The 22,530-nt window shown below is 36.2% G+C and overlaps 2 protein-coding genes and 1 long non-coding RNA gene across 6 annotated transcripts in view; 2 read left to right on the top strand and 1 right to left on the bottom strand.

Annotated features, from left to right (window-relative positions):
- Window positions 1-22,530, bottom strand: part of LOC118439404 (neuroligin-1-like) — a 114,309-nt gene that overhangs the window by 33,405 nt on the left and 58,374 nt on the right. The gene's annotated exons all lie outside the window — the stretch shown is intronic.
- LOC118439405 lies at window positions 9,461-11,150 on the top strand. Of its 4 annotated transcripts, none has more exons than XR_004837407.1 (4): window positions 9,461-9,676; window positions 9,798-10,613; window positions 10,750-10,847; window positions 11,042-11,150. It is a non-coding gene; the product is annotated as an uncharacterized LOC118439405 (long non-coding RNA). The 4 variants fall into 4 exon arrangements; XR_004837406.1 differs by having other exon boundaries at window positions 10,750-10,858; window positions 11,042-11,141; XR_004837405.1 differs by having other exon boundaries at window positions 9,465-9,676; window positions 9,798-10,137; window positions 10,475-10,613; window positions 10,750-11,058.
- Window positions 20,446-21,936, top strand: LOC110860911. The gene is made up of 3 exons (XM_035860689.1): window positions 20,446-20,713; window positions 20,785-20,877; window positions 21,516-21,936. Exons 1-3 carry the CDS (start codon window positions 20,488-20,490, stop codon window positions 21,860-21,862), a joined length of 666 nt encoding a protein of 221 aa, XP_035716582.1. The 5' UTR covers window positions 20,446-20,487; the 3' UTR covers window positions 21,863-21,936.

Here is a 22,530-nt window from a genome sequence, read left to right as displayed (position 1 = left end):
TTTTACGACGTATTAAACCTTAATAATTCTGACAAAGTCGGCAGAATGAGATGAAATTTAATTTAACAAGTTTACTTAATTTGGGATAAGGCAAGTCTGCAGAATTTGTCGGCAGTATGAATAAAGTAAGATAACAATTTGGAAAAAATACGACATGCATTTAATATTTAGGGAAAATCGAAAAAATTGTTTTGTAATTTATGTAAATTGTTGGCCTATTTGCTGCATTATTTCAATTTTTTAGCAAACATATTCACTTCCTTAAACCTAAAATTAACTCATTGGTCCCATGAAATAGTATAAAAATTACAAAATGGGACTGAATCCTTACAATCTCAGGAATATCGATAAAGTTGGTACAAAAAAAAGTAACATATTTTACAATTTTGTAAATAAAAGTGCACTGTAAAACATAACCTTGTTACAAAATTATTTAACCTCATTCTCCGATTAGAAAGTTACACCTCACGGTACCAAGTCTGACAGCACAACAACACAATTCAAAAATACAAATATTTCTTCAAGTACAACTTTCTCCTTTATCCTTTCTTTCCCACTTTCTTCCCTCCTTTCACTCGTCATCATCATCTCTTCGAATTATCTGCTTCCTTTCATCTCGGTGTCAGATCTCCGTCGAAGTTGCGTAGAGATTCTATCCCGGATGTTGAAGTGAAAGTAGGGTGACCATCCGTCCCGGTTTAGCCGGGACATGTCCCGCTTTTCAAACCCTGTTCCGGCGTCCCGAAAATGTTCCGGTTTGGATAAAGTGTCCCGGTTTTTTAAATCGTCAGGAAAAATTAAATTACTTCACCTTTTCGCCAAAATATTGATGAAAAGGTATATTTTAGTACATAAATACTAGTAGCATCCATGTAATATTTACTTAATTTCCTTTCCTGGAAAAGGAAATTAAGTAACCGAGCCAGGCCTGGCTCATTCTCAAAATTCGGTGATATTTGAATCGCCAAGCACTAGATATTATAGCAAATTTTTTCGCCAAGCACTAGATATTATGGAAAAATTTTTTGGCCAAAAAATGTCCCGGTTTTAGTCAGGACAAATATGGTCACCCTAAGTGAAAGTGAAAGTTGGACGAAGGTGAAGATGACAAGATCACGACTGGAAGTGTCCGAAAGAAGGCGGAAGGACACGCGGTGTCAATTCCATCCCACATCAGTCAATCACACGAGAAAATGGGCATTACAGAAAGAATGTCAAATTACAATTAACGCAGATGTTTGAAAAGTGGCAATAAATTTATTATTTCTACGAGGTTACAAATATTATGAAAAACTCAAGTTACGAATGTCGTGTTAATTGAGAATAATAATTGAGAGCATTTTCGCACCAATTTTGCACGAACATCCGGGTGAATTTTTTCAACGAGATTTGCGACATTGTAAAATTTTGATGCCGAGTTGTATAGTTCACAATAAACAAGTGTGATTAAATTACACAGGGTTCCCAACGAGCTTACGCTCGCATAGGGTTTCTAAATTTATTTGGGTGCTGTGGTTCTTCGAAATTTTATAATTTTTTCGAATTTCGATTTTTCCCCGAGGGTGCTATCCGAAATAATTCTGTAATTTTTTAACCATTTTGCTTCTTCAGGAAAATCCCATGAAATTTATTAAAATAAAAACGTATAATTTTGCTGCCGGGTTGTGCATTACAAAATATATCATCCACTGCCAAGATACATGTTTTACAATTTTTAAGAAAAATCTCAGGGAACTTGTTATATGTATTTCATAGTCAATTTGAACAAAAATGTGATTTTTTCTTCGCTTAAATTTACGCGCGACAATTTGTAAATTCGAGCTTTGAGTTCTCCATACCAGGAATATCAAAGGACCCTTTAACCCTTCCTGCTTTCAAAATTAAATATGTTTACCCTAAATTTCCAATTGCTCAAAATAATTTATTTTGAAAAATCGAAAAATTACATTGGAAAATTCAAAAAGTTATAAAAATTCGAAGAATTATGGCACACAAATAAATTTAAAAACACAATGCTTATGATATGACACTTGTTTTGGGGACCTTTTTAAATACTTATTTATTGTGAAATGCACAACTCGGCATCAAAATTTTGCAATGTTGCAAATCTCTCTCTTTTCTTTATATCTCTGATTTATTTTTTTAACACTTAGAAATTCTAATTTAGATATAAAAAATTCTTGTAACTAATAAATAAATAAATACAAACCTTCATGTCCACCTTCTAATTTATTAGTGCACTTAAACCTTGAAAAATCGCTGAAACGAGATCAAACTCTAACAAATGAATTCTCTACTTTACTTTTTCCATACGAAATATTTGGTTTACCTTCATCCACTCCTTTCTTCATATCTTCCATTTATTTTTTAAACATTTCTAAATTATTATTTCGACCAAAAATTGCTGCAACTAAAAAAAAATATTTAAAAAACATCCAATAGCTGCTGCAAATCTTGTGATTGATTATTGTACTAATACCTCAAAAAATCGTCTAAAGGAGACTAAACTCCACCAAAAAATTTTTATTTTTACACAATCTTTAGCAATTATTTGAAATTTATGAAATACAATTTCTTACAAAATTTAGTAATTGTAGAAATTGATTTCCTCCAAACCCTGCCTCATAATATCAGTGAGTAACAAATAAATTCTCTCTTTGACTTTCTCCATCCAAAATATATGACTGGATTGTCTTCATCTCTCTTCTCTTGTGTATCTTTCTCCTTTCAGCAACCCCCCGCATTTTGGCTTTCTCTCCACTAACCCAAAATTGACTCGACTGCTTTCACCACAGGACAACCTCATTCATGGTAACGATTACAAATAAATAAATCAATGCGTCACATCGAGGAGTGCAAATATCAGAGAAAATTATTTATGGTCGACCTTCTCCATGGGATACATGACCACGATTTATTTTTGCTCCCTCAAAATTCTACAAGGTGGATATTCGGGGGTTTCACTACGAGTTGGTAAATTCTGGTCGATCAATTTTTTTACAAACTTTGAAAATTATGCGAACTTGTATATAACAATGATGGAATAAAATTTGCAAAGGACTTATAAAATTGACAAATGTTTGATATAAATGTTGCTTACTGAGAATTGAGAAAAATTGGCAATAAATTTGTGTTTTTGCGACATTTACATTGCATTTGTCTGTCGTACTCACACAGTAAATTCGTTATTAATAGGTCAATAGTTTTACAGTTACAATAATTTGCGTAAATATTTTGAAAAATAGTTAATTTGGAGATTTGTATTACCCAGTTTTACATTTCCCTGAATTTTAGAAAAATTATTATTTTCCTACAAGTATATCTGCGATGAAGTTTTGACCATTTTGACCTTTACTTATAATATATTCTGGGTTACTTTGTACATTTACATATTTATATGTGTAATTTACATAAGCTCACATAGTGAATTTCCTTCTGTGCCAAAGATATCTAACATTTTCGTTTATACACTTTACTGGTTCAAATATTTCAAACTTTTTCAACAATTCTTTCACGTATTTGTTAAAGTAAAATTTTTCTACAAAATCTACCTATCCATTTTTTATTGCAAAATTCAGATATGAAGTAAAGCATTTTTTCATCTCAACAAAAAGATATTGTTCCGTGGAGCAGAAACTTACAGGACCCACAGACGAAATTGACATCTGGTCCGTCGTATCGCGAAAAGCAGTCAACTTTCGCTCTAAACTTTCTCCTCCCTGATCCCCATTGATTTTCCCGCCAGACACAAAATAGGTCTTTTTACAGCAACCCGTCAAAACTGCATCCTTGAAAATTTCCTCTATTTCCCAGGGAAAAACTTTTTCCGCAATTTATCTGCGTCTCTGGGAGAAAATTTTCCTTTCTTATTTCCAATAATGGACACAGCTAACTGACCACGAGACGAGGAAACCGTAGGAGTAAAAATACTTCGGTAGACACAATGCAACCCATCATTGTCCCGCACTCAAAATATGTTGGTAACAAAATTATTACCGCGCGCGTATAGTAAAATTTGAGGCTCGAATACATTGGTAAACAATTACCACTGAAAAAGGTAATAATTTCTGCGAATCTCGAATTTAGCACGTATGTATCTGTTATGAATTGAACAAAACGAGGTAATAATTACGAATATCCTGGGAATTATTGTAGTGGAAAATGTTTACCGATGGCACGATACACGGGGTGACAATTTTATTTGTCACTGTTTTGAGTGAATTATGATGAAGGATCTGTCACCAAACGGTAACAAGCAAATTTCCACAAGATTCAAAATGTTTACCTCCGTGTAAGCAATTCAAACCAGAGAATGTCAAAATTGAGTTTGATGGAAATTATTGCTATCTTTCGGTGGTAAGTCTTTACCAGAATGGCCGCATATCTTGTGACTACAATATTCGCGGTGAGGATTGTATTACCAACTTATTTTTGAGTATAAGAACGAAAATACTTAGGTGCACACTATACAATTCATGTCTGAAGGAAAACCTGCCCAACATTTACGGCAGGATTTATTTCATGAAGAAGAAGAAATGTGGATGGAGAAAAGTGGAGAAAGTTGAACTGGACCACGGTGGGAGGCAAAGACGAACTTTCTTTTTTTAAGCGGTGCGATTTCTCCTTGTCGAATCATGTCATTCTTCTCTCGCTTCAAGAATCCATCAAGTTTGTTGATTCTGGGCTATTCTGGACAGAGCTAAATTTACAAAATTGTGCGTACCTCCATTTTTTTGTGGGGGACAATGGGATGTTTCGTGGGATGGGATAAATTTGTGGAGATTTTTCCTACTATATCTCATTACCAGATTGTCTTTTCTAATTTTTTAATAATCGCTACAATGTTTTGTGTATTCTTTTGTAAACATATGTATATATGTCATATGTAAACGACAAAAAACTGTTAATAAGCAAATAAAAATTGCATTTTTGTAATCATTTTTTATCATATTTCGTAACCATTTATGTAAAATGTTATCTTTCATGACACTTCATCACATTTTTATTATTTTTGTTTTAAGAAGAAAATCCATATACTATACAGTCAAACGTGATAAAATTAAATGTCCAAAAAGTAAATGGTCGCAAAGTTGACAGATTTTGGTTCTCATAATTGATGATAAATTATGCTTTTGTCGGAATGCCAATTCTATGCGTTTATCATAAAAACAGAAAAAACGTGCAACATTAATGCCAACATTGTAAAAACTAAAAGCTAAGTTATGTTCAAGCTGATCCAGATGGTGATGGGAAAATTCCTCCCGCTCGTCTCCTCCCCCTCATCTGCTCCCGCTTAACCGCTCCCGCTCGTCTCCTCCCGTATACATTTTCCTCCCCGTACCATCTGCTCCCCGCAGATCTCCTCCCGTATACATTTTCCCCCGATGCATTTCCCTCCGTATTATATGTTTTCGTATTACCCAATGTATTCCAAATAAGAGATTTTTGGACCGTTCAAATTGGGTATAGATTACTAGTTTGCATGTTCGCCTAGCAACATCATTTGAAACAAGACAATTTTCAAAAACTGCCTTAGATGAGGCACAGGTAAAACTTATTTTTTCAACATGTAATACTTTGATGCCGGCATCATGAAATGATAAATACATGCTTGCAACTTTTCCATTATTTAAATTAAAAAAACCATTGCCAATCTAAACGGTCTGCAATTTTTTACCCCCTTTTTTTGGGGTTGCTAAGTTACTAATTTGGCCTCACCTAAGACAAATCCGAAGTAAACACTAGGGAGGAATGCGCCATGGCTTTTCAAAATTTTGCTTCGTGTGAGGAAATTTATGAGATTCTTTGAAGTCGCTTCTCGAATTAAATTCTTTAGCTTCCGTATTTCTTGTTCGAATTAAATTTGAAGTTATTGCTGTTGGTAACTGGAAATAAGTAAGATAAAAAGTTTGTGAAGTAAAATTTGTGGCGCCATCAGCCATGGAGCAGTAGTGTAAGCTTCAAAAATGCTATGCATTTTCTGCTCAAAAATTCGCACGTTCACAAACTTCGCAAAATTATGTTGTGGTACGAGGCTTGCGAAGTATACGAAACTCGTACATATCTAGGTAACTCTTCTCCCTTAAAGTTTGCGATAAATGGTCGAGTTACAAAAATAATAATTATCCTTTTTGCGAAGATTTTATAAAAATCCCCAAAACCATACATTGGGTACTACCCAACGGGTAGTCAGACAATATATAATACGGAGGAAAATGTATACGGGAGGAGATCTGCGGGGAGGAGATGGTACGGGGAGGAAAATGTATACGGGAGGAGACGAGCGGGAGCGGCTTAGCGGGAGCAGGCGAGGGGAGGAGATGAGCGGGAGGAATTATCCTCCAATCGATCCAGATGATTCCATCATGGACTGTTATTAAATAATTTGATTGTAGTGCATGAGGGGACTGATGTGAACATTCGTAACCTTCATAAAATCCACAAAACCTGCAAGTTCTATGTAATTAGATGAGTTTAGATATGCAGAAATTTCATTTCGTAACTACGTAAGGTTTGTAAGCACATAAATTTTACACACATTTGACGTTACGAGCTTTTTGTAACAAAAGCGTTTACGAAAATGTTTCAAATGTCGATTCCTCAATTCACGTCAAAGTATATAAACTTTCAAACCTCACAACTTGGCGTGAAATCACTCAGTAACTTTTAAATTAAACCAACGTCAAAATCATTTAATTGCAAAGCAAGTAGATAAGAAAATAAGATTTCTTGATATTTTTGTCGTTGGAAAAACTGAAAAAAACTTAAACACCTCCAACGCCAAATGTGTCAAGATTAAATTTTCCATAAACTTATGCTGACCCAGATCTAGTCATTGCAAGTTGCGTTGAACGTTGACAAAATTGTAAACTTATTTAGCAAAATTTAGTATAACAAAAGGATGCCAAAAGCTTTGCGAATAACAACAAATCCCTTTGCTGGCTAAATTTTAAATAAAAATCGCACGAAGTTCTCGCAAAATTCATAGCGAAATTTGGCAAATTTCTGTAAAAAAAATTATTCTTAAGCTGTGTTTGTTTAATAATGTGGTAATTTCGCGAAGGTTGTCGTGGTTAAAATAGGTGGACCATACTTTGTACGAACTTTTGCAGTTATGAGGCCATTATGTCCGTAGAAATTTGCAAAAAATTGCATACAACAACTTTTATTCAGGCGAATTCCTACCTTCTGTCCTTACTTCTAACTTACTGTTTCACACCCCCCGAAAAAATTAATCTTGTTCCCTTTTCCTCGCCGAAGTATAAACATCAATAAAATAAATCCGATTTTCCCCACTTTCTCCGTTTCTACCCGTTCTTGATGAGGTGAAAGTGGGAAAAATGTGTCTATCCGAATCCTCTCGTAAAATAAAAGTGGACGAGGCGAAATAAAGCGGCAATATTGCTCTCTCTCCTCTCTCTCTTTCGTAGTAATGGTGTCGATTCGACTTGACTTTGACTTCTCGCACGAGACCGACCGGAAGGAAGTGATGACTCGACGAAAGAAAGAAAGTGGGAAAACAAAGCCATCAATAAGAACGAGGCGATGGTGAAATATACCCCAAAACTGGACGACGACTGACTTTAAGGAGATTAAGATTAAGTGAACAACGCCGTCGTCGGTGTATGTTTTTGGGTGAAAGTGAAAGTGAGGAATATGACGAACGGAGTAATCCGTCATGAAAGAGAGGAGGAAATAAATCGCCTAATAATCTACTATTCATAACTTGAAAGGAGCGAACTTTTGAAGATGCATCAGTGTCTTTGGAATTAAGACAGGATGAAAAAAATGTTAAGTGCATTTGCAGACAGAACTAATTTCGTAAACTTCTGTCTTAATCAAGTTTGTTGTCTTGAAGCAAAATAAATTTTTCAAGGCTTTCTAAATTGCACAATTCTCATTACAGATCTTCCTGTAATGTTCCTAGTTCCTACCAGCTTTTCTAAAATAAATTTTTTCCTGAATTGTAAATTTTTATTTTCTATATCAAACACGAATTTCTCTTTATTTTAAATCTCTCGCCCACCAATTTTTTACCCTTTATTTAAAAAAACCACGAAATTGCAAAACGTGCTTTCATGTTTCCCGTCTTATGCACAATTACGATTCGTGTCCACTTCACACTTTACTTCCTCAAGTGTCTCCCAGTTCCAAGTATTTCTCTTTTCTCTCCTCCACGCTTAAGACGACGGTGGAAGAAGATCTTATTGGAGCTTTCTCTCTCTAGCAAATCCATAATAATACTCGTACCTCCAACTCCTCCATCTTCCCCTCCGACTAACCAACCAACCAACTAAGCAAGCAGAGAGAGATAGAAAGTAAGTAAAGCGGATTTACTTTCTCCAGCTGCTGTCGAACTGCCGTCATCATCGTCTCGCTCACAGCAGATGGACAGCCGTCCAACCCAATCCAGTCCGACGCGAGGACAAAATGACAAAGGCCGCACTTTCGCCAAAGGATTTGGAGCCCCGACGCAATCGAGTTTGGATCAAAGCTCAAACTCTCTGCTTCAGCCTCTTCGCTTTTTTGGGGGAGGTTCGTCGTCCAGTAAAAATTCGACCGTAATAATAACTCTCATCAAAAAATAAATCCTTGTAGTGGGAGAAATACATGTTTAACATGCTGCATATTTTGAGACATGAAATTGTATGGGGGATTTGATGCGGCCCGAGATATGTAGGATGCAATTTTGAGTAAATTTCGAAATATGGTGAAAAAGTTATCGCTTTGGGATAGGTATTTTTTTAAATTGATCTTTTTATCAAACATATCGACAGAATTGTAGACGGACGGACCGACAGAACATCAGTTCAAACTCAGGGCATAAAAATTTACAGGGAAAATCCATACAGTTCGAGGCTCAATATTTATTTTGATTTTGTGTTTCATTTTGAAAAGTAGGGATACTTGTGGGTACATAAGCATAACTATTTTTCAAAATTGAAATTTTTACGAGACGAACAAACCCACAGATATACATTGATTCCGAGAAGTAAAACACTCCTCGGCCAAAAAATTGACAAATATTTCGAAGTAATCATTGTCTTAAAACACATATGTTGTTATAACTTGACCATTGTTAGGCCAAGTTATAACAAATATGAAATTATCAAAAGTGCATGCATGCAATTGGGCACGCAATGCCAAAATGCTCATATGAGAATCAGAGCTTCTACAATGTTTGAGATTGACTAAACATGGGATTGTTTAAAGTGTAAGCATGTATGCAATGTCAAAATGTTCATATGAGAATGGGAGTTTTAGCGACACTTGAGTGAACGAGATCGTCTAAACATGGGATTATTTTTAACTCTAGTTGTTATACAATGCCAAAATGTTCAGATGAATATGATCGTGCTTGTGACAACCCAGTGAACAGACTGGAAATACCGACCAGACGGTTAAAAAGTTAATTTATTAATTAATTAACTAATTCAAAACAGTTTAAATGAAAAATTGTTAGCAAGTTGGAAGAGATATATGTGAAGTGATGAACAATGCCAAAAACGCGTTATTGTCCAGTCGAACCGAATCCCTTATCACCGCGCGGCTCGCGGGATAAGAACTCACTTCTTTGAACGCCGTGTTCTTCGTCTTTCTTAGTTCCTTCAACGTATCGCACTGGTCCGTGGTACATTGGGATTACTGCAAGCTGCCCGAGGCGTGACGCCGCTTTGTAAGCGAAGTTTTCGCTCGAGTTGTTGTGCAAGATAATCTTCATCGTGCCAGTATAATCATGGTCGATTATGCCACCTTAAATAAATTTTATAAATTTGTAATTATTCAATTTGTAACAGTAATGTAATAATGAGCAACAAACCTGCTGTGGATATCATTGTTGCTGCGGCCAATCCTGACCTCCCCTTAATCAAACCAAAGTGGTTGAGGGGCAGTATAACTTGGATCCCCGTCTCCACCACACCAACACCGCCACCACTGATTTCGCCAGAGTTTTGAGAAAATAGGTCATATGCTGCTGATCCAGGCGTAGCCTTCCTCGGAAACATTGCCCGTCTATGTCGACGAACAAAGATAAGTCCGTCAACTGTGTGAGAAATTAATAGACAACAATTTTAGTTAATTAATGAAGTATTGGAATTTATTTATTTTCAGAATTGATCCGGTGCTAATTTGAAGGTAAGTATTGAGAGGATTTATGGAGCAATAACTAATAATCTAGTATTTGTAACCAAAATTTGAATTTTAAAACTTTTAGTGAGCTTAACATCAAATAAAGCTCTAAGCGTCCGGTTTTGCCGGGAGCATGCTACCAACGTCGTTGCGCATTTCTTCTAACGCTTTTACTAATGACCAATAGTGGTCGACCAGAATATTTGCGCCCACATTTTGATTTTTGCGTAAAGATAAATATGTTTTTGAGTTGTTATGCCATGTTTGGAGTCGGAGGTAGTATTCGCCTCCTAAAAACCCCTCCCACCAAATTGAATTTTGCGAATCTTTCTTCTCTTCGTAGGACGAGAAGTTTTTCTTAATTGTACCTGGCTGTTCACCTGCTCCTCCGCCGCTGACGTGAGGCTGGGGATCCTTCTTGGATGTCTTGACTTGGTCCTTCACGATCCTCTTCGCAGGCTTCTTATCGTCGTCGCCTGAAAGTGAGCAATTAATTTAGTTAATGTTTTGCATTGAGTATTTGAAAATAATCGAGTTATATAAGATATTAATCTACGTCTCGAATGTGTTAATATTTAAAATTAATAAATAAAAAAATATTACCAGCTTTTCGCTTAGTTCCAGATCCCGATCCCTGCCTAGGTCCTTCGTTAGACTTTTTCATGGGCTTCTTTTCCGCATCCTTAACTTCTTCTCGTCTACCTGTAAATAAGAGCGTAAGCGTAATGTAAATTTACAAATTAAAAAATAAAATAAATGAGTAAAATAAAACGATAAATCTTACGGTCGCTATCCTTATGTTTCTTCTCGGCTTCCTTTCTGCCCTTGTGGGTCGTCTTGTTCTTGGCGTCTCTTCTCGGGGATCGGTCCGATTCCGAGTCGTCCGACCAAATTGCTTTCTTGCTCCTAGGCCTTTTACCCTCATCGCTGCTGCCCGACGAACTGCGATGACTTGACCGTGAAGAACTACTATCGCTGGAACTGCGGCTCGTGCTGCGAGTGGCGCTGCGGCTTCTGCGATTATCGTTTTCTGAAATAGAAATTAAATTGTAGATTCAAATAATTTTTTCTGTTTTCTTTGCTTTTGAAGCAATTTGCTTAAGAATATTTCTGAATAAAATTTCTGAAAGAAAAAAAACTTACTTTTTGGCATGATGAAAAATTTTCTTCTTGTTCACAATTCAAAGTTAACTCCTCGAAATTATTTCTTTGACTAATACGACTAAATGGAGATCGTCGTCCTTTATATCGTGATTTAATCTCAAAATTGAACATGATGACGACAGTAAACAAGAATATAAAATAATTCGATAACAAGTGAATACTTGCTTGTTAATGGAGTGATCTAATTAATTACTTTGTTGTGACTATGCGTATTATCTTCTTTGTTTGAGTTATTTTCTTTGTAACAAGAGGTATTTAGTAGATTGTTATTAAATTATTTTTTATTTATTTTTAATACTTCTTTCTGTGTACTTGATCTTTGACATTTTAGTCGTCATGATGTCACTTCAGTAGTATAAATATGAGAACCGAATTATTTTTAAATTCCATTTGGTATTTGATTATACACCCGATATCAACACGCCAAATTGTCACAAATAATTTAAGCTATCAACTCACAAAAGTATGATACACATACGTAAATTATGTCAGCTGATGACATAATTACTTAATTTAATTGAGATGATGATGATATAATAATTATAATAAACTTTCTTATTATTTAGACGCAAATCTCGGAATTTTGTCGTATTGTCGCTGCTGCTGCTGCTGCTGCTGCTGCTGCTGCTACTACTACTCGCGGCTGGTGATGCTCGAAGGAATGAAACAATCTATGTGAGTACGACCACCACATTTATGTATAATGACAATTTAATAATTAAATACTGTAGCAGACTGAAGAACGAGCGGATTCTTTTATATGCGGAGGAATATATGCGTTTTCACTTCTCTCATATCAATGTGCGTCCTTGCGAATTTATGATTTATTCAATATTTAATCTTTCTTATCCTCATTTCGTGTAATAATTTTTATAGATGAATTCATGGAAATCTTGCACGAGATGCATCCCATGTGGATTTCAATTCGCCTCAGCAAGGCGGTTCGAAAAACACGTTGCGAATCACAGAAGGCCTTTTAGATTATATGTATGCAAGTTATGTAATTTAGAATTCACTCAACACAAAGCGTACGATATTCATATAAATTCACATAGATGTCCGCATTGCATGTATGAGGACAGCGATATTTTTGCTGTAAATAATCATATTTTGACGCACATAAAATCTTCTACGACGGCAGCAAGCAGTCGACAGACGGGATCGAGAAAGCGACAAAACGACGCATACCCTTTTAAAGAGATAGCTGCATGTAAGGGATATGTCAGAACATATCGACAAAGAAATAAGAAGAAAAATGCTCCGTATCGTACATTAATGGAATATTTTTCAGAAAACAAGCGTTGTATTTATGGCATTATTAAACAATGCTTAAATGACTACAAATCCGTAAAAATTCAAATAACCCTGAAATGTAAATTTATTAGAGACACCCCGTTCTGCGACAAAGAAGAAGAGGAATATTGTACACAATTTATAAATTCGAATATGAAAGTTGTATTGAACAAATTTTATCTGACTGCCGTTTTAAACGCGATTGATACGAATTTTCAACACCAAATTGAAATATTCGAGAAATATGGTTCGGGATGGAACTTATGCGAAATTCTAGGAAGCGATATTCGGGTTGCCGAGTTCGAGATTTTGCGAGGTGGTTGTTTTGTATCGGTCCCTGAAGAGTTGGCTGGAAAGAAAGCAATTATCAATCCGCAAATGCAGGGAAACAAATGTTTTCAATGGGCTTTTCTGATTGGCATGCATATTAACGATATAAAGTCACTTCATAGAGCAAGGATCAGACAGTACGAAAAATTTGTAAATAATTATGATTGGAAATGCATTGAGTTTCCTACAACACAGCAGAATATCAAAACATTTGAAAGTCGAAACGCTGAGAAGATGTTCGCTGTAAATGTATTCGGGTTCGATGATCGAGGGAAGCTAAATATTAAATACCAAAGTATGCACATCCGAGATAAAAAACGGAAAATTGTTAACCTACTTTACGTTCAAACCTGTGCAAATAATCCAGGACATTTTATGTACATAAATGGAATTGAAAAACTTTACGGTTCTAAAAATCATCATAAGCGATTACTGTGTTATAATTGCCTTGCTCTATTTCCAAGTCAAGCTCGCTTAAATAAACACGAAGAACTTTGTTTTTGTTTCAAGAAGCAACGCGTTTGCATGCCCGATCCCTATGATTTACGCGAGGAGCCTGTTTGTCGATTTAAAAAGTTTGAAAATAAGTTAAAGGTCCCTATAATGTTACTAATTGCCCTAGTAGCTCAGAGGTCAGAGCACTTGACATGAATTCAAGGGAGCCGTGGTTCGATTCCCGGCTGGGTAACAATTTTTGGCATTATTCGGGATTTACGTATTTGATTTCTAAATAAATTTGGTTTCCACAAGGATAGAAGTAGTGTTAAAATCAAAACAAATTCCTAGTTCGGAATAAAAAAGAACTTTCCATCGTAGGCCAAAAGTGAACTTTCTTTGGTAGGCAACAGTTCGTTACCACCGTAAAAGAAAGTAGAAATTCACAGAAAAAGGCCACAGACAAATATCAGTAAAAGTCCCTATAATGTTACTAATTGCCCTAGTAGCTCAGAGGTCAGAGCACTTGACATGAATTCAAGGGAGCCGTGGTTCGATTCCCGGCTGGGTAACAATTTTTGGCATTATTCGGGATTTACGTATTTGATTTCTAAATAAATTTGGTTTCCACAAGGATAGAAGTAGTGTTAAAATTAAAATCTAGGTTTGTCATTTATTCGGATTTTGAGGCTCTCTGTATGAAAGTAAAGCGAAGAAGAGGAAAAATACGGCAGTACGCTAAACATGTTCCGAGCGGTTATTGTTTTGTAGTTGTCTCAAACGATGAAGTGATTTATAAATCGTTATATCGTGGAAAGGATTGCATGGAAATATTCGTAAAAGAGCTTGAAATTTGCGATCAACTAAATAGTTTGAATTTAAACAAGGTGCCCATGAGTAATCCTACATTAGAAGAGCAAACATTGTATGAAGAGAGTAATATTTGTCACATTTGTGAAAATGTTCTCCAGGAGGATAAAGTAAGGGACCATTCACATGAAACTGGACGCTTTAGGGGGGCAGCGCATCGTCAATGTAATGCCAAATACCGTCAAAAAGATAGAATACCGGTTTTAATGCACAATTTTAGGAGCTATGATTCGCACTTACTGCTTAGTTACGTCAGAAAACTGTCTGCGAAAGAAGTCAAAGTGATTCCATCTAATTCTGAAAAGTATATGGCGTTGCTCTGTGAGAATTACGTTTTTCTGGATTCGTTTCTCTTCCTCACAGCCTCACTGGATACTCTGACGAATGACTTGTTGTTGGGAAATAATTTTGAGCAAGACTTCAAACCATTAATACAGATTTTCGGACAGGGTGCGGCTAAAGAAATGTCCAGAAAAGGAATTTATATGTATGAATATATGGATAAGTGGAAAAAGTTTGATCAAAAAAAGTTTCCCAAAAAATCCGACTTTTACAATTCATTGGCAAGTTCGGGCGTTTCAGATGTTGATTACAAGTACGGTAAACATATTTTCAAATCATATTGCTCGGATTTAGGGGATTATCATGATCTCTATTTAATGACCGATACTTTGTTGTTGGCTTGTGTTTCGAGAAATTTCGTGAGGTTGCCTTGACACATTATAAACTAGATCCTGTTCACTATTATTCGCTAGCAGGGTATTCATGGGATGCTGCATTATTAAATACGAAACAGGTTTTAGATTTGTTTATCGATTCTGCCATGTATAATACTATAGAATTAGGACTCCGCGGTGGTGTTTCAATGATTTCGACGCGATATGCTTCGGCGAGGAATAAGTATATACGAAAAAGCGGAAAAATAAAAGATGAAGACAATTATCTTTTTTACATTGACAAGAACATTTTGTACGGAGAAGCTCTTCTTCAGCATTTGCCCACAGGAGATTTTGAATGGGAAGACGCAGAGTTCGTTCAGAAATTTTAAAATGGGGCGATGAAGATAATATCGGGCGAATTTTAGTTGTGGACCTAGGGTACGGGTCGGCATTGCACCCCAAACATTCAGAGTACCCGCTTGCCCCCGAGAAAATTTGTGTAAACAGTAAGCTACTTTCTTCGTATCAGACAGACCTTATTTCCCATTATAATATGACTTATTCTGAGAAGCAACCTAAGCTCGTACCGCATTTGGGCCCTCGTAAAAGGTACGCTGTTCATTATAGGAATTTAAAATATTATTTAAAGAAAGGAATGACTTTAGAAAAAGTACACAGTGTAATTAAGTTCAGTCAATCTGCATGGTTGAAAAATTATGTCTTATTTAACGGTTCTTTGCGTCAACAAGCACGAACCATTTTTGAACAAAATCTGTTCAAATTTATTGTAAATAGCATTTTCGGGAAATCCGCAGAACAAGTACGAAATCGAGAAGATGTTAGAATTGTGAGTAACCTAGAGCAGATGAAGAAGTTGACTAGACATTCGAATTTCAAAAATTATCAAATTTTAAGTCCTGACCTCGTCATAACTTTTCTTGACCGCGCAGTGGTGAAATTAAATAAGTCGTTGTATATTGCCTTCACGGTACTCGACTTAAGTAAACTCTTTATGTATGAGTGGCACTATGATAAAATTGGCGAGTGGTTCGGGGAAAGAGCGAAATTCTTGTTTACAGATACTGATTCATTAGCATATTCAATAACCACTGCAGATTTGTACGAGGACTTGGCTGAGCACGCTGACGAGTTTGATTTTAGTAATTATGACCAATCACACTTTCTTTATTTGAACGTCAACAAGAAAGTTATAGGGAAGATGACAGATGAAGCAAAAGGAAATGTTCTAGAGAGTTTCGTAGGTGTTGCGCCGAAGATGTATTCCTTTCTTGGAAAAGGTATAAGAAAGAAAGCAATGAAAGGTGTCAAGAAACAAATAGTTGATAAGTACATTAATCATAAACGATTTAAATCAGTGCTATTCAAACAAAAGAAATTGGTATGCAGAATGAATCTGATTCGTTCACGGCATCACAAACTCTATTCTGGAAACTTTTCGAAAGTTGCACTCCATTGCTTTGATTCAAAGAGATACATTTTAGCTGATGGGATTAATACCATAGCCCATCATGATTGTCGCATCGTTGCGTAAACCGTTTACATCGGTTAGAATTTATGTTAAGTGTATATGTGAAATAATAAAATTAAGAGTTGTAAATTGCATAAAGTAAACGAAAATGGTTATATTTCATTTTAAATATATTAGTTTTATGTTTGTACAAACATGTAAGTCGAGTCTATGCAATAAATATTTTCAAAAGAAATTTGATCCTTTTGCGACAAAGTGGACAATAATCTTGTGTACACAAGCAGTCTAAACACATACTTAAATGGGCACAAGGCAGAACCACGAATCTCGCTTCAGATGCATCACAAATTTTGCAGATAGGATCAACCATTACGGTAGCCAGAATTGGAGTTCCAGCAGCTGCAGCTGAAAGGTAATCATTATAATATTTTGCATCGTCTGATTTTTTCTGTAGCGAAACTAACAAAATTTTTACCATTTTCAGAATGAGGTTCTTCAGAGGCGGTATCAACAGAAAAATTTTTCTATAGAAATAAGACAAAGCTTGTAATTCTAATATTACTAATACAAATTTGACTTGAAATTTTTTTTGATAAAATTACCTTCTGATTGGCTTTGGCTTTGTTAACCAATAAATATGTACACTTATTCGAAAAAAGAGCGTGTTCAATCCAAGGATTATCTTCTGGCAACCAATTGTGCGCGCCGACCCCACAGAAATAACAAATAACTTTATCTGATTCGCCGGAATAATAAAATCCACATTCGGCCAGCGTATGGGGTGTTTGCGCCTTATTGGTCGGCCATTCTTCGTACGATTGAAGCCGTTTTTGGAAAGTGCTCATGTCCTTATTAAACATGTTGAAAGGTTTATAAGTTAGGTGTTCCGAAACTTGTGCTTGCATTTTGATTTCGGCGTCGTTTTCTTTTAGCACCCGAATCTACATTACGCATCGGCGTAGGTCCATGTGTATCCCTCGATGAACGAGCTGAGTCTGAGTTAGAATTTAAGTTGTCTTTACTTGATATAGGTTTCCATTTTTTAAAGCCTCCCATCCTAGAAGCGCTATCGGTTTGATTAGAACGAATTCTGATTCCTTCCAGTGGACCCATTAAGTCTTGCTTAACATCCTTGGACAACATTGTCGTTGGAACGTTTACCATCTTACAAACTGTTAACATACGATTAATACCTGCAGGATTATGACTCCACTTCAATTCTCGTGTTACGTAATTTACCAAATCAATTATGTTGGTTTCCGGGGCAAATTCTGTTCCAAAAAAAGTTACCCTTCCATTTGTGTCCCATTTGATAAGATCGGGCCTTGATTTCAGCATGGTCATGAGAGGAATAAGCTTCGTAGCTTTGACGTTTGCGGGCTCATTTCTGAGTAAGATAATGTCGTCCAAATTTAAAGGAGAACTTTGAGGAACTTCATTAAGTGTATCTGGATCCCACGCCGTCGCTGAACCTTTCGACGACGCGAAACTCGATATATGCGCTCGAATAAAAACACGGTGCAGACGATATAGCAGATGAAAAATGATCTAGGGAGCTAAAGTCTGCACTACTATCGGCATTAATCGCTGCATCTGGTTTGTCTAGGCTAAGTTTGACCTTTATAGGATCAGCTAGTATTTGATTCAATTGTTGCTTTACACTTTTCATGATGGAACCATAAAGTTGAATTTTTATGTCATCAGGGATTTCAGAATTATCAAGTACTTGATCGGCTCGACCATTTGCATCACGAAAGAAATGCTCTTTGACTTGAGATAGAGGGGTATGTCTCTTTAGCAAACGCTTGTATTCGTCGTCTTCAACCAGTCGCATTCTTTGTGCCATTTTATAACCCCAATTGTGAGCCAATGGCTCTACCTGCAATTGCACCTAATGCTGATAAAACTGGTGAAATCAGAAAAGGTAGAAAACCACCCTTTTGCAATAATAAGTGCTTTTTCTTCTTGTGTGATAAAGTTCGTTTTGACAATTTTCTTATTGAGTCTTTGTGCAATGATAACTTTTTTAATTTCTGTTCTGCTACCGGAAAATTTCCACATACAATATTCATAGCAATCTCTGTGAGAGCTCTAATTTGGTCGGGAGTTGCCGCTTCAATGAGTTTCTTCCTGGTCTGGTCGTTGGATTTGTGTAACGTCTTCAGAAAACCTTGATTCCTCTGTAAGCATTTGCTCATCCTGATGTTGCAGTTTTTCGAAATAAAACGAAATTACAGCCGCCTTGAAATGGCTACAATGGGGATTTGCTTTATGAAATCGTAACGGGCACTGTTGCTCTGTCATTTCTTGCAAGTCGTTATATTCACATCTTAGCTGATCCCATAATTGATTAATGTTATCATCCATAGTATTAATGTCAATAAGTTTGCAATTTAGTTTAAACAAGTTTCGTAAAACGTTAACTTTTGCCATTCCCTTAGTATATACAATATTATCTACGTCTCTATTCAAAAGTTCTTGTAAATAATCTCGTACGGTAATAAATTTGTCTTTTCCAGATGACCAATAAATTTTATGCAAACGATTTTCGCAATACCGTACAATTCTTCTATCGTTCATGTGCAATCTATCGAAACTATACGGTGACTTGACAAAAAAATGATTTTCGAGATCAGAGGCGACGATTGACAATTCTTTTATAATAAATGCACTGTGCAACTGAAAGCCCTCAATTTCAATAATATATTTCATTTTGGTAGATAAACAAATTTATCCGTTTCACCTAAAATACCTTGTATTACTCTGTACTGATCGTCACAACGTGGGTGCAAATTTAACACTAAATAGGAGTAAGGATTTTTTGTAGCCTTTTTATAAGCGTCGGGAAGGAAGCGTGATTTGTTCGGGAAAACTTGTCTGCTTAAGTAATTAATTTGTGAAGCAAACGTAGGCGACTTCATAATTACTGTGTAATGGGTATTTAATCTCATGGTTTTACCGTGTTTACCTTGCGGGAATAAATTTTGGGTTAAAATTATTACAGAGACTGATTTGTGATGTGACCCCTTTGTAAGTAGTTGATAAATTTTTTCGCTTTGAACAGCGTCATGCATTTGATCGTCAATTACAATAATATTATTGATATCCGGATTAAATTCCTCCAGATCGAATTCCAAGCCTTTGATTAGTTCGACATGAGGTAATTTTGACACTAATTCTCTATACGCTTCTTGTTCTTCTGTGAAGCATATTACAACCCTATCTGGTGCTGGAGTGACAATCTTATTTGAATTTAGCAACAAGGATTTTAAAAATTGTGTCTTGCCAGATTGCGTAATTCCCGAAATACTCATAGAAAAACGATGTAACAACTGAAATGTATTACCGTGGTCAATTTCCATTGTTGTGCTTAAAGGATCTTTTTCTGAAATGAACTGTCACGACTGAGATTCCTTTGGTGAAATGGATTTCTTCTCCATATTCATTAATATAATAGATTTAATAGAACGCTAATGCTTCGTCTGAATAAGTTTTTCACATTTACAAATGATACGAAATACATAGACAATTTACAAGACTTTGTACAATCCTATAATTCTTCAGTGCATAGGTCCATAAACTGTCGACCAAAAGATGTAAAGCCTTCCAATCAATTTAATGTTTGGATGAAGAGTTACGAGGATTTGCAGAAGTCAAAGCCGTCTACTCCTAAATTTCGAATCGGACAGTATGTTAGAATTAAGATTCAAAAAGCAACATTCGAGAAAGGTTACGCTTCGACGTTCACCACTGACTTGTTCAAAATTCGAGAAATCCTAAACAGCATACCTGTGACATATAAGTTAAGTGATAATACAGGGGAAATAATTTTAGGTGTATTTTATCCTGAGGAATTATCTCTCGTAAAAATTTGAAATTAGTTCCCGAAAAAGTTTCTCGGAAACCTCTGAATTATGAGGCTTATATTTTTTTTTTTTAAATTAGCATTTCCGAACCGGTCTTGAAAATGAAATAAGCAGCAATAAATAAACATAAAATACATAAAAAAAATATCAGAATAAAAATATAAATAGAGGCAATAGTATTTAAGGAGAAAATTTGCGAGTATTATCCGCGTTTGTTCGCTGAGTTCGAACCTATTCACAAGTCTATAAGATGGAAAACAGTCTGAAGGACTTAGCCTCAGACGACGAAAAAATTACATCTGAACAAGTGCCTGAAGATGCGCCTGTTTCTGCAAATGAGCGACCCAAGCGTGGTAAGCCCGATCTGGATGGGAAAGCCGGTTCTTCGAGTAAACCGTCGACTGCTCAGAAACTCAAAAAGTTCATCTGTAAAAGAAGGAAAATCGAAAAATCTTCACAAGCTCCGTTAGCATCAGGTACTCATGTTTTTCATAGGAAGAATTCTTCCGAATCATTGCTTGGCTGAGGATCGTATATTCATATGTAGGTGTTGAATTTTCATCGTCTGGAACATCTTCATCGTCGGCATCATCATCCGACAACGAAGGGGCTCATGGAACAGACCTTACCGCAGTTTGTGGTATGACCAAAATTATGCCCAAGCCATTTTTCAAGCCAAGGTTGAGCGCTAGAATTGATGATCACTCGATTGAGTGGTACACCTTAGGCAATGAGATCGTTTAAGACATTAAGCTTTGCGGTTACAGATGTACAGAATACTATAATAATCATGTGAGATTCCGAGGGCACTATTTACATGAATTACTTAATTTTTTGAACGAAATACCGAAAATTTATGAAACCCAACTTCCTACACAAACTGCTCCGCTCAAATATTAAAAACTTTGTAAAGGCTTAGAATAATTAGTTAATATTTGTAAATGCAGATCTCATGGACCACCTTTTTCCAGATCATTTGCTAAATGATTGTATCGTGTTTAATAAGGGGTTCGGAGGAAAGTCTTACTTGCAATGTACGACAATCGGTGAAGAAATTATAATCACCATTGGCGGAAATTCGCTTTTTGAGTTCATTTCAATGAACAGAAGTCAGTTTGGCGAGTTTTGAAAGTGTTGAATGAAATGAAAATCGAGTGTCACAATCTCTTCGATTTGGACGGACCTTTAGACTTAACTACTAGACAATAGGATTTTAGTTAAATATGAATAAAATGTTTCCTGCACACACAAAAATTGTTCAATCTTATTTATTTCTAGGTGATAACGACGGGAAACCTGACGGTATCACTAACGCTCAAAAGGTCTTTTTCGCAGTATTCGGAATTTCACCTACACCAAAACCTGCCGGCACTAATCAAATCGGTTGGCCCGATAGAGGATTCGAACTTAGTGACCAGGGTGCATTTGTGAGGAAAGACTATTTTGTAATGTGCACACTGAAATATTGGTATACCGAAATCCCGAAAATTTTGAAAAGGAACTTTAAGATCATAAAGAAATGCAATTATGAGAAACAAGCTATCATACAAGCCAAAAACAATGTTCATATTCCCACATTTGATTTTACCGGCGTATTAATGGTTTCTAAGCACTACATGGATTAATAAAAACACGAAATTGTTTAAAAAACAGAGGAACAAAATGTCTGCACCGTGTTTTTATTCGAGCGCATATATTGACATCGTAATTTATAGAAATAAAACAATATGAATTTGGCCACCCATGGGCCAGTTTCCCAGCGGCCCGCAAGGGCCGCTGGGAAACTGGACCATGGGTGGCCAAATTCACAGCAGCACACATATTTTTCAAAGTTGATATTTTATCAAACAAACCGATATAAACACAGACGGACAGACCATCAATCCAGCCACGTAAGTCACTCCATACAAAGAGATGCAGACTGGGCGAAGTAGAACAGCCCAAGAAAAAGAGAAAGTAAGTATTATGATTCGCTCAATACTTCAAAGACCTTCGGGCACTCTATGCAAATGGTAAAAGTGAACTCGTACTTTCGCCAGAAAGAGATGATCTCCTCCTCTTTCGGGATTAGAGATCTCGCGGCGATCCAGATAATATGCCCACCAGAGATTGAATTACTGATAGCGAAAGGCTGATTTTCAACGGCGGGAAGAACAATTTCCGTCCAAAGTGACGGACTGACTTTCTCCAAGAGGAGGAGGAGATGGATGTAAAAGCCAAATCGGGAGGAAAAGCTGGAGGGCGTCTTGATGCACGAAACGATGACATAACGAAGCGGGATTCGTTTCATGGG

Source organism: Folsomia candida, unplaced genomic scaffold, assembly GCF_002217175.1.
Source record: "Folsomia candida strain VU population unplaced genomic scaffold, ASM221717v1 Fcan01_Sc035, whole genome shotgun sequence".
NCBI classification, from domain to species: domain Eukaryota; kingdom Metazoa; phylum Arthropoda; class Collembola; order Entomobryomorpha; family Isotomidae; genus Folsomia; species Folsomia candida.
Note: the sequence above shows the minus strand (reverse complement) of the source record. Positions and strands in the feature narration are given on the sequence as shown.

Coding starts and splice junctions, on each gene's coding strand:
- LOC110860911 (XM_035860689.1), top strand. CDS start 20,488: ATGGAAAACAGTCTGAAGGACTTAGCCTCAGACGACGAAAAAATTACA. Junction 20,714..20,784: donor ACAAGCTCCGTTAGCATCAG/GTACTCATGTTT, acceptor ATTCATATGTAG/GTGTTGAATTTTCATCGTCT. Junction 20,878..21,515: donor AGACCTTACCGCAGTTTGTG/GTATGACCAAAA, acceptor ATTTATTTCTAG/GTGATAACGACGGGAAACCT.